This window comes from Phocoena sinus, chromosome 14, assembly GCF_008692025.1.
Source record: "Phocoena sinus isolate mPhoSin1 chromosome 14, mPhoSin1.pri, whole genome shotgun sequence".
In the NCBI taxonomy this organism is placed as follows: domain Eukaryota; kingdom Metazoa; phylum Chordata; class Mammalia; order Artiodactyla; family Phocoenidae; genus Phocoena; species Phocoena sinus.
Window position 1 is genome coordinate 24,730,360 of NC_045776.1, and position 12,084 is coordinate 24,742,443.

The 12,084-nt window shown below is 48.5% G+C and overlaps 1 protein-coding gene across 1 annotated transcript in view; it reads left to right on the forward strand.

Moving 5' to 3' along the window:
• The window catches only part of DYM (dymeclin), a 382,373-nt gene extending 373,940 nt beyond the window's left edge, over positions 1–8,433 (forward strand). The window contains 1 exon segment of the mRNA XM_032653952.1: positions 6,185–8,433. Coding sequence (XP_032509843.1) covers positions 6,185–6,334 — 150 coding nt within the window. The 3' untranslated portion in view covers positions 6,335–8,433.
• The last annotated feature ends 3,651 nt before the right edge of the window (positions 8,434–12,084 follow it).

The following is a 12,084-nucleotide window of genomic DNA, read 5'->3' on the forward strand; positions in this document are numbered from 1 at the left end:
TGTGGGCGAAGTGAAAAGCACCGGCACGTGGGCACTGTCAGCGTGTCACTTCCCCTGAGCGGGGTGGGCCCTGTGAGCTAGCAGAAGGCCCGGCGTCGGCGTCCTCGCTCCTGGTCACCTCAGCCGCTTCAGCCAGGGCCCCTCAGGGTTAGATGCCACACCCCTGTCGGGGGTTGTTGAACATGCCACACAATCAGCCAGGGAGACGGTGAGCCTGGTGTCAAATACGGCTTAGAGGTGACCCTTCTCATCTCATCACACGGCCTCACGCTCCCCTCAGAGCCAGTCCTCAGCTCCAGTTGAGTTAAACAGCTACGTCTCACGATTGTGGGCAGACGTGAAGCCACGCGTTCGTTCACTTAACTCACCGTTCACCAAGTGAGGACTCTGAGACGGACAGAAGGCAGTTCTTCAGAACCTAGCTTCTTGCAGTGACAGAACTTAGTTCTTTAAAAATGTTAATGGGGGGCTTCCCTGATGGCGCAGTGGTTGGGAGTCTGCCTGCCGATGCAGGGGACACGGGTACGTGCCCCGGTCCGGGAAGATCCCACATGCCGCGGAGCGGCTGGGCCCGTGAGCCATGGCCGCTGAGCCTGCGCGTCCGGAGCCTGTGCTCCGCAAAAAAAAAATGTTAATGAAGATGAGTCTGTCGTTTTTAAGCCATTTGTCAGCACTTGTTCCTGGGTTTTCACGTGGGGAGGCCCAGGTTCTTTATGTTTCTTTTTTTTAATAGACTTATTTATTTTATTATTTTATTTTATTTATTTATGGGTTTTAGTTGTGTTGGGTCTTCGTTGCTGTGTGCGGGCTTTTCTCTGGTTGAGGCGAGCGGGGGGGCTACTCTTCGTTGCGGTGTGCGGGCTTCTCATCGCGGTGGCTTCTCTTGTTGCAGAGCACGGGCCCTAGGCGTGTGGGCTTCAGTAGTTGTGGCTCGCGGGCTCTAGAGCACAGGCTCAGTAGTTGTGGCGCGTGGGTTTAGTTGCTCCGCGGCATGTGGGATATTCCTGGACCAGGGCTCAAACCTGTGTCCCCTGCATTGGCAGGCGGATTCTTAACCACTGTGCCACCAGGGAAATCCTATGTTTCTGTTATTAATAACAGAGTCAGGAAACAGGGTTGCCAAGTGAGAAGTGTCCAGTTGGGTAGAATAAGAGACATGGGCTTAGGACCAGGCCAGGGGGTATTTCTAGTCTTTAGATTTGATCACTGAAGGTTCTAAAATAAGAGCATACCTTACATTTGCATATCACTTCAACGTCAGTCATAATAGCCAACATTTATTGAGTGCTTCGTCAAAAGTGTGTTAGGCGCTTTTACATGGCTCATCTCATTTCTGTGAAATAGAACGGTTAAATTCAAAATCTCAAAGTAGAGTAAACTCTACCTTTTAAGAGCCTGAGTCTGAGTGAGGGTACAAGACTTGTCCCAAGTCACCTGGTTAATACGGACTGGACTTCCTTTCAGCTCTTAAATGCTGAGATTGTATACATCTTATTCACAGCTATGTTTTTAGTACCGTGCTTGCTACACAGTAGGCCCTCAGTAAGTATTTGCTGAATGAATGAATGAATGAATGAGGAAAGGTGGGGCTAGGGCTCAGATCATATGCCTGCTTTTCAGGTACTTTTTCTAGTTACTTCGAAGATTAAATAAGTAACTATATGTCAAGTGTTTGAACATTCCTGCTATGTAATACGTAATCAGTTATGGTAGCTATAAACGTTACCCATAATCTCAGAATTAATTAAGTTTTTACGGAGAACTTCCAGAGAAATAATCATTGATCAGCTTGAAAAACTTCATAATGAAATACATTGCTGTTGTCAGGTAAAGTTGATGCTTTTTTATAGTATTTTTTATGTACTATTTTATATTATATATGGATATTCTTGCCACTCCGGATATCACCCTACATTGAGATTTTGTTTACGACACTTACTCCAGAGTAAGATGGGTTATTGTTTTGACTTAAACTCTAGCCAAGACTAAAAACGAGGCATTGTCAGCTCCGTTTTTACCAGGTGGTGGGAAGGGTAACCATGGGGGTTCCAGGTGCTTCTCCTGGTGGCCTTTTCCTAGATCTGCCAGTGTGTGATGTAAAGGCAGTCTTTGATTCATTACTCTTCCTAACGGGAAAGTCATCAGAATTTCCCCAAACCCGTGAGGACGGGTAGACTTAGTGCCACCCCACTGAGCAGGTTTTGCCGAAGTTTCTTGAATTCAGTTGGAGGGAATTCTTAGGAAAGCAGCTTGCTCGTTTTACTTCCCATCCCACCCTCCCTGGAGGTGCAGAAAGCAGTCTCGGGTAAGTTGCCTCACACCCTTTCCTAAGGCCTGCCTTCCTAGGGACACCCCTAAATACGTCACTCGCTGGAGAAAAGGTTTCACATCTTTTAGTAATTTTTACCACTATGAGCAAGAAGCCTTATTGGTGACGTTACCACTTAGAAATGTAGGAGGTTATTATTCCAGCTGAAAGAGGCAATGCGGGGGGCTCTGGCCTTTTCAAACCACCGCCTCTGCTCGCCCAGCCCCTCACTTCTCTCCAAGACAGCGTGAGAAGTTTTCTAAAGTTGAGGCCATTCCAAGAACTAGGACTTGCATCCTCATTATTAGGGGGTAAAGTTCTTTTCTTCTTCACACACAGTCCCCCAGACTCGCTTGATTCTAGACATCATTGTGGGTTCGGTCGTTTCTGTCAGGACCAGTAGTGTGTGTGCTGCATTCTGTCCATACGGTGAAAGGGCACAGGACTAACCCCGAAGGGCCCCGTGGAGCCTTGGAGAATTGGATTTTAGGACGAAGCACTAGGGTGGCTATGACTGTGGTATCTTTTCAAACTGACCTTCCCACCCAGTCAGACCCAGGCTTCAATCTTGACTCCAGCCCACAGGCTGTGTGACCTAGAACCAACCGCTTAGCTGCTCCAGGCCCCGCTTCACCTTCCATTGGTGGGGTTGGCCACGTGGGCCTCAGCAGGACACCGTGGTGACTGACCATGACACGAGTGGGGAGCCTCCAGACCGACCTGGTGCTCGGGGAGTGCTCGCTTGGTGGCAGCTGCTTGCTGCACCCTACCGCTACAAATGCAGATTTTTCATGGAAAAGAAGATCACTGTGTTGCTACCTATAAGACACCTGACTCCGTGACAGAGGCCTATTGCCGCCTCCAGGAACCCTGTCCCCACACCTGAGAACCCCATGCCAGGCTGGAAGCAGCACAGAACATGTGAGGAGGCTCATCAAGGATGCCCCAGGCCCCCAGAGACCACCCAGCTGCTGAGCGGCTACGGTGCACCCAGAGAATGGGGGGGATTCGGCCCAGGGTGGGAGGGATTCAAGGAGACTTACTGAGTGGATGACAAGGGAATGGAAAGCTGGGGGACCTAGCTGAATTCCAGTCAGATCGTCAGTACGTGCTGGAAGTAGTGTCATATCCCTGAGCTGATCACACTTTGTCAGCCAGGCTGACCCCACGAGCGCAGTGGGAGAAGTTGTCCTCTGCACTGTGATCAGTGTGGCCCTCAGCACACACGGAGACGTTCAGCCTTACACAGATGATAATAAAGAACTGATTTGAAACACTGGTCTGGAAAGGCTTGGGTTTGCATGAAACCTGAGTAGTTTTGCAAAGTATGGGGTAAAAAGTGTATGAGGGAGGATATAGGGGGTAGGTAGTGCTGGAGTCTGGGCCACTTATAAAACCCATTTGTGTATATTCTATATTTACTGATGCCCTGGGAGCTGTGGAATAGAATTGGTTTTCGTTAAAGCCATAACAGATGGGGGCTGTGCCGTCTGTGGTATGCTGAAGTAACATCCATGACCAGAGGACCCTCCTCTGCACGAATTCCTATACACTTCTTTAAGATTTAGCTCAAAACTCACCTTGCCACAAAGCATTTCCTGCTTAACGCCGCCCCTCTGGCATCATTCTGGAACTCTGAGGATCCAGCACTTAGATGTTTAGTCTTTTTTTTTTTTTTTTTAACATCTTTATTGGGGTAAAATTGCTTTACAATGGTGTGTTAGTTTCTGCTTTATAACAAAGTGAATCAGTTATACATATACATATGTTCCCATATCTCTTCCCTCTTGTGTCTCCCTCCCTCCCACCCTCCCTATAGATGTTTAGTCTTAATCATTGCAAATGTCTTAAAAATCTCTAACTCTGGGGCTTCCCTGGTGGCGCAGTGGTTGAGAGTCCGCCTGCCGATGCAGGGGACACGGGTTCGTGCCCCGGTCCGGGAAGATCCCACGTGCCGCGGAGCGACTGGGCCCATGAGCCATGGCCACTGAGCCTGCGCATCCGGAGCCTGTGCTCCGCAACGGGAGAGGCCACAACAGTGAGAGGCCCGCGTACCGCAAAAAAAAATCTCTAACTCTGGGTGTGTGTGTGGCTCCCCTACTCCCTCCACCCCCTTTTCTCTTTAAAATCTTTTAAATCCACCCAACTAGGGTCATTTTAGTTCAGGCCCATTTGCCCTTCACCTGGACCAGGCCCTGTCCCAGCTGGATGCCCTCCATTTCTCCACTCTGTGTTCGGAGTGGTCCCTGCACAGAGCCACTCTCACCTGGCCCCCTTCTGAGACCCTTCAAAGGCTTCCGGGCCCTTCACGTGGAGGCCAGGATTCTTCACATGGCAGCGTCCTCCCCTCCGGGCCCTGCTCACCAGGGCTTACTCTCCTTCCGCCCCTCCTCTTCCCTGCAGCGTCAAGCACCTCATGCCTTCCCTCCGTGCTGTTCCCTCAGAAAGAACACGCTTCCCTCTTCATCTGGCTGCCCCTCCCCACCTCCCTCAGGCCTCAAGCCCCTAGTCCTTCCCTTCTTCCTACTCTGTTATCATTGTTTTGTTGCTGCTGCTGCTTCTGTTTGTCCCTCTGCTCCACGAGAAGGCACCTTCTGTGAGGACAGGGACTGTGTATCCCCAGGCCCTGGTGCACACGTGGCCTGGTGCAGAGAAGCAGACATTCATCCAGTATGATAATCAATGAATGACTCACGTAAGAGGGATTGAACAAGATAATATACCTAAAGTATTTATCATTGTGCCTGGGACCTCGTTGGTCCTTATACGGTTGATTGATTCATTGATTCATTCATCAAATTGTTTATTAAGTGTCTGGCCACCCTTTAAGGGGATACAGCGGCAAACACAACGGGCAAAGAAATCTCTGCCCTCGTGGGCCACGCGTTCTATGTGTGTGTTTCCCCTCTTGTCCCTTTCAGCCCCCTCCCGCAACCTTCCGCCATACCCCTCGTCTTAGGACACTGTTGCCCCCTTCTCCCCGCCCCACCTGGGACACAGGTCACCAAACTGCAGCCACTCCTGTCAGAGTCACCTTCGCCTGGGAGGCAGCCCGGGGGCTTTTAGTAGATGCCAGCGGCCCCTCAGGCTGCTGAAGGAGGAATCACTTCCTCCGCCCTGGCTGGAATAAATAGGTCAGGAGTAAAATTAGAAAATCAAAAGCCCGAATCCTGGTGAAACGCTGCAGTGGAAGTGCTACTTACAGGACCTCAAAACTGCATGTGTTCTCACTTATCAGCCGGGACTGCAGAGAGCGGCCCGGTCGCCTGGAAGCCTTTGTAGAGCCAGGAATCACCTCCACTGCCGCCGCCGCAAAGCCGGAGCATCCCCACCGCCCCCTCCGCAAGGAGGAGGAAGAGAGGGCTTGAGCTGTGCAGAGCCGCTGCTGCCCCCAGCCCTGACCGAGGCCCTCTGTGGGCGCTGCCTGCCCGCACAGTCAAGGCTGAGGATCTGTGAAGGGAAGTCTTCACCTCCACGGTGACGCAGCCCTGAGAGGGAAGCATCTCGAGGAGGCCCAGCCATCAGTATCCCAGTGGTGCAGTAGATAGATAGTCTTTGTTGAATGCTGTCTGTACCTGGGCGGGGCCTGTTTCCCTCCCTGAGGTTTCTCACCCCACCTCGTCCCGTCCAGGTCCCTGCTCCTCTCAGCACACTGACGTCCCTGACCAGGGCCGGTGGGGTTGTGCCCTTCCTACAGGTGATTCACGTGTCCTCCAGAGTCATCTGGAAGCTGGATCTGTGGCCCCAGGGCTCACAGGCCCTCCGACCAGTCAGGGAAGGTGGGCTGCCTGCACCCTGCACACACGCCGCGTATAAACTGCTGCTGCTTTCCAGTGGGGCTGTGAGATTGATTACATCATCCTGTTTTCGTTGCAGAAATTTCCAGAACTGAAATTCAAATATGTGGAAGAGGAGCAGCCCGAGGAGTTTTTTATCCCCTATGTCTGGTCCCTGGTGTACAACTCAGCGGTAGGACTGTACTGGAACCCTCAGGACATCCAGCTGTTCACGATGGATTCCGACTGAGGACGGGACGCCGTCTCCCACCCTGACCCCCTCCAGCCAAGCAGCCCTTCTAGTTATTTTCTTTCTGGGGAACAGAGGTAGAGAGATTCCCTGGTGCGTCTTCTATTAAAGAGGATCACACAGTCGTGTTTTCCTTGCACACTTGGGTTTGGAGAATTGGTGCCAGTTGGCAGTAGATCACTCAGTTTAGATTATAGTGCAAAAAAGGGGAGGGGAGTTACACAACAATGATAAATGTAAAAACCTGCTATTTCACATGCAATTTTATTTCTAAACCAAAAATCTAGAGCTTTTCCAGGAACCTGATGCCTTAGGCATATAACACTTTACCAGTACATACTTCTTTCTCTTTTCTTTTCTTCCCCCCCCGCCCCCCGCACGTTCAGGATTTTTGTTTTGGTCGTGTGTTTCAACATTGAGAAATACCAACCTGAAAAGATGACAAGACAGGAATTAATAAGGAAATGAAGCCGTGTATGCATGCAGTTGCCTTTCAGAAGGCCCATGATATAAGCCTGGGCGGTTGGATATAAGCCTTTAGATCCTGGAATCTTTCCCTCAAAGAAAGAAGTGGCTCCTTCTGATGAAGCCCAGATTAGCTTTTTTGTGGATTTGGCCTCTGAGCTGTAGCTGAATTAAATTGGAGTCTAGACTAATAGGAGAAAAAGGAGACCAATTTGATTAATACAGTATTCCACATGAGAGTAAACACATGTTTTTCTCTCCACTTCTGACTTTGTTTAAACTCTTTGGGGCCTGTGTGATCGCAGTTGTCTCCCTGAGCTTCTCTGAGGGAAACAGCCGCTGGGGTCGCCCTGAGCAGAGCAGTGGGCACTGAGGACAGAGGGGACAGGCCTTTCGAATCATGCTCTAGGTCCATGGCCACCCCTTCACGGCCTAGTTTCACTCTCAAAGACACAAGAAGTATTTGCTTTTCTGCATAGGAAGCACATAATCCCAGATGAGACCGACCGAGCACCCGTTTCAGCCTGCCGTTGCCTAATCTGTATCGGAGGCAGCTTCTCTCCCTTGTCCCTGTGTCCCCGGCCTGGAGGCTGGAGTCATTTTGGTTCATCACCATCTTCTGAGGGTCTGGGAGGAGACAGCTTCTGTCACACCGAGCTCTGGGAAAGGCTGAAAGCATGATGTGTCAGTGCACGTCCGTGTGGTTTCCGCTCATGAAAAGCCTGGCCGCTCCATCCCCTCAGCAGCCTCTGAGGTCGGCCAGGCGGTTTCATTTTCATCAGGACAGGGGCTGAAACCGAAGCTCCCTGTGGCTGACTGACTGAGGAAGGGCCATCACTGGCGGGTGGACCCAGGAGGCGTGTGCGGCCTGCCCGCTGCTTCCTCGGCCTCAGGCCTCTGACGTGTCTCCACGAGTGGCTGGGGACTCTGGTTCTTGCCTAAGGTCGCACGGACAGGGCCTCAGACCCGCAGACGAGTCATGTGAAGCGCTTCTGCGTAGTCTGGCTTGTGGGGAGAGGCAGTTGGAAGGTGGAAGGAGGAGGAATCCTCCAGTCAGAAAGGGGAAATGCTCGGATTATCATTTCAGGTAGCAATTATTTTTATTTCCTATATGGGAACGTGATATATAGCTTTAATTTGTTTCCAAAGCGCTTTGATCTGCTTTCCTTCATTTAAACCAAAACACAATTTTTAAAGGGTCACATGGAGCAGCTGAGCCCCTGGTAGGACCCCAGAACTAAGAGTCACTGGGCTGCAGGACCGTCAGTTCTTGTGACAGGAGGAGATATGGTCCTCCAGAACCTGGTCATCGAGCGCAAACTACCAAGGAAGCCTTGATCGAGGGAGTCCTGCAGTCTCTTCTTCAGGCCACCTGGCTCACTAGGTGCCCCCAAAGCCCCGTTCTCTGGCAGTGTCCTCTCCCTCCCTCCCCGCCACTTTTAATTAATCACACAGTAGAAGTGCTCGCTGGCCTAAAAGCTCAGCTGGGGCTACAGCCTCGGAGGAAGTGTGTGAGTACACACTCCCAGACACCACTGCATCACTGCTTCCACTCTGCAAATCCGCCACGAGTCTCCTCTTTATTTTTGTGGAAGATTTATTACATGACAATAAATTTAAATGATAAACTTGAATTATGCTTGCATTAATTTGCTTAGAAATTGTTTGGTTTTCCACAAAGTAAAAATGTGTAGAATGAGGCAATACAGGACCATCCTGTGTTTGAATGTAAATTAACATCTGATTTTACCCAAGATACAGAGCTGTTATTGCAACGTGTCATCTCTTCAACAAAGGGTTCTGTCATAATATTTATTTTTAAAAGAATGTGCCCCCTTTCAATAGCACCTTTCCTATCGAGAGTTCAAGGCACTATGCAAAAAAGCTTCAGAATTATAACTCTGGTTCCCACATCACCCGCTGAGGCTGGTGTCACAGGATCTGTAAACAGCAGCCTCGCAAGGTTGGCGTCACAGGATGGCCACCGTTCAACAGTGCAGACGGAAGCAAGGCTGTGGAGCAGCTCAAGGACAAAGACAGAGAAAAGAAAGAAAAGAAGATCCCCGGAGCACAGAAAGTACACTGCACACACAGTCCTCTCCTTCGGAAGGAAATCGCAGGAACTGTAGAAGACGGAGAGAGGAAAGAACATAGGACCAGTGTCAATCAGAACACTCAGTAGCTTCCTCCAGCTTGTTTAGGGTACCCCCAAGAGGAATGTTTAGTGGGGGGTGCTTTTAGGCCCTAAATTTCTTAGTATATCATTCTTTAGGCAACATACTGCCCTGTAGGTTCTGTGGAGCCAGGGTTTTGCATTAGACGTTATAGCTCTCTGCATAACTGGGTCACTGCTTTCCAGAGCCATAAATTAGAGTTGTGGTACTTTCTGATACTTTATAAGCTTGAGTTTGCAAGGTCAACCCTTTGGTCTCTTAATCTCCTCCTAAGCACTATGCCTGCAGTTTCTGTAGCTGCCATTTGATATTAGGGGCTGATCCCTGGGCATACTGACACCAAATTCAGGGCTATTCCAGTGTCCTACGTCGCTTCCAGGAGTCAGGGAGCTTCTAGTCTCTGACAAAGAGCCATGCTTCCTATGAATATGACACAGCTGAGGAATGGATTATAGCACAAGCCACAGCAAATAAAGCATTTTTATTTTTTAAGAATTCAAAGCATAAAATTTGATCTCATTAGGGTACATCCGTTTGGGATCTCCCACCCAAAGCCAGGGAGATTCATCGGGAGCTCCCCACCCACTTGATCAGGTCATATATGGCAACCCCTACCGTCCTGACTTCACAAAGCTATCAAAAGTGCCAGCTACTCAGACACAGCCTCTGGAAGTAGCAGAAGCTCCCCTCCAGAAGGAAAGCAGTCTCATATGACCAGGTAATGCTTCACGATTCTGTTGGCTCTGGGCTGACTGCAACAAAATTTTAAAATATTTCGTCCAGATTTCCAAGTTCCCCTTAGTTGGAGGGTTGGTTTGGATTACCTGGTGCTCCATTACTATCAGCAGACTATCTTTCATGGGTACTGTGACCCAGCTTCTAAATCACCTCAGTCACCAAATGTGGATTGAGGTGAAACCAGATTACTAGTGCCCCCAGTGCTTAGCAAATGTATGTTCTCTCTGGAAGACATGGACTGTTACAGACTGAATGTATCCTCCAAATTTCACGTATTGAGCCCTAACCCCCAGTGTGATGGTATGAGTAGGTAGAGCCTTTGGGAAGTGATTAGGTTTAGATGAGGTCATGATGGTGGAGCCCCATGATGAGATTAGTGCTCTTATAAGAAGAGACATGAGAGAAATCTTTCTCCCCAACATGTGGAGACACAGCGAAGAGACCACTGTTTATAACCCAGGAGGAAAGCCCCCACCAGGAATGTAATCAACCAGCACCTTAATCTTGGACTTTCCAACCTTTTCATACTTTTCAGAACTGAGAAATCAATGTCTCTTGTTTAAGCCACCCAGTCTATGGTATTTTGTTATAACAGCCCAAGCTGACTTAAGAGAGGAGCACAACCCAAGGCCTCAAATTATTTCTGTTACAATCAAATATCCAAGTATATGAGGAGACCAAATAATATAAATTACATGAATTAAAACCAGAGGGAAGGGCTTCCCTGGTGGCACAGTGGTTGAGAGTCCGCCTGCCGATGCAGGGGACACGGGTTCATGCCCCGGTCCAGGAAGAGCCCACATGCCGCGGAGCGGCTGGGCCCGTGAGCCATGGCCACTGAGCCTGCGCGTCCGGAGCCTGTGTTCTGCAACGGGAGAGGCCACAACGATGAGAGGCCTGCGTACAGCAACAAAAAAAAAAAAAAAAAAAAAAAAACCAGAGGGGGAAAATGGGCATTTTCCAGATGCCCATGCTCCAGATGTCTCACAGAATTTGAAACACCTGTGCTTTCTGTGTTAAAGGAAAAAAAAGCACATGCCCAAGAATTTCAGAGAATTAGAAACAATAAAAGGGACCAAATGGAAATTCTAGAACTGAAAAATATAGCAAAAATGCAGAATAATTCAGTGGATGGGCTCAAGAAGAGGTGAAAACTCAAAGTTATAGAAAATCAAGTTACAGAAAATTTCAACAATGCAATTAGAAAACTTGCAACTTGCAATTCTATAACTTGAGTAAGGTGAAAAGCCAGAGCAAAACCAGAATCAAAAAGATAGGGCTTCCCTGGTGGTGCAGTGGTTAAGAATCCACCTGCCAATGCAGGGGACACGGGTTTAAGCCCTGGTCTGGGAAGATCCCACATGCCCCAGAGCAACTAAGCCCATGCACCACAACTACTGAGCCTGTGCTCTAGAGCCCATGAGCCACAACTACTGAGCCTGTGAGCCACAATTACTGAGCCCGCATGCCACAACTACTGAAGCGTGCATGCGTAGAGCCCGTGGTCCACAGCAAGAGAAGCCACCGCTTGCCGCAACTAGAGAAAGCCCACGTGCAGCAACAAAGACCCACTGCAGCCAAAAATAAATAAATGTTAAAAAGATAGCAAATAAAGGGTGAAGAGACATGAAGGATACAGTGAAGATATTAAAAGCATAAAAGAGTGGGATAGTTAAATAAATATTGGCTGAGAACTTTTCTAAAACTCATGAAAGATTTCAAACCATAAATTCAAGAAGCCCCAACAAATCGCAAATGGGATAAATAAAACACAATCCACATCTAGACACATCACAGTAAAACTGTTGAAAACCAAAGAAAAGGAAAAATTTTAAAGCTACTGAGGGGTGAGGCACGGGTAGGAGAGGGATTACCATCAAAGGAGCAACAATTAAACTGACAGCTAACTTCTCAGCAGAAGCAGCCTTTGAAGTGCTGAAAGAAAATGACTGCCAACCTAGAATTTTCTAATTGGTGAAAATATCCTGCAAGGATGCAGAAGAAATAAAGACATTTTTACACAAACAGCTGGAAGAATTCATCAGCACACATACCCTAAAGGAAAATTAAAAGTATTCTAAAGGCAGAAGGAGAATGATCCCAAACGTAAGGATAGAGCTTCAGGAAAGATTGAAGAGCAATGAAAATGAGAAATGTACAGGTCAACATAAATACTAACTACATAAAAATAATTATGTCTTGTGAAGTTTAAATATATATCGAAATGTGTTCAAGTAAAGGTATATAGGTGGGGAGGGCTTTAATAGGGTTTAAGTGTTCTAAGCCCCTTGCATCATCCAAGAAGAGAGTTTTTAAAAATCCAATTTAATGTTAGACTTTGATAAGTCTAGGATGTGTATTGTAATAAATATT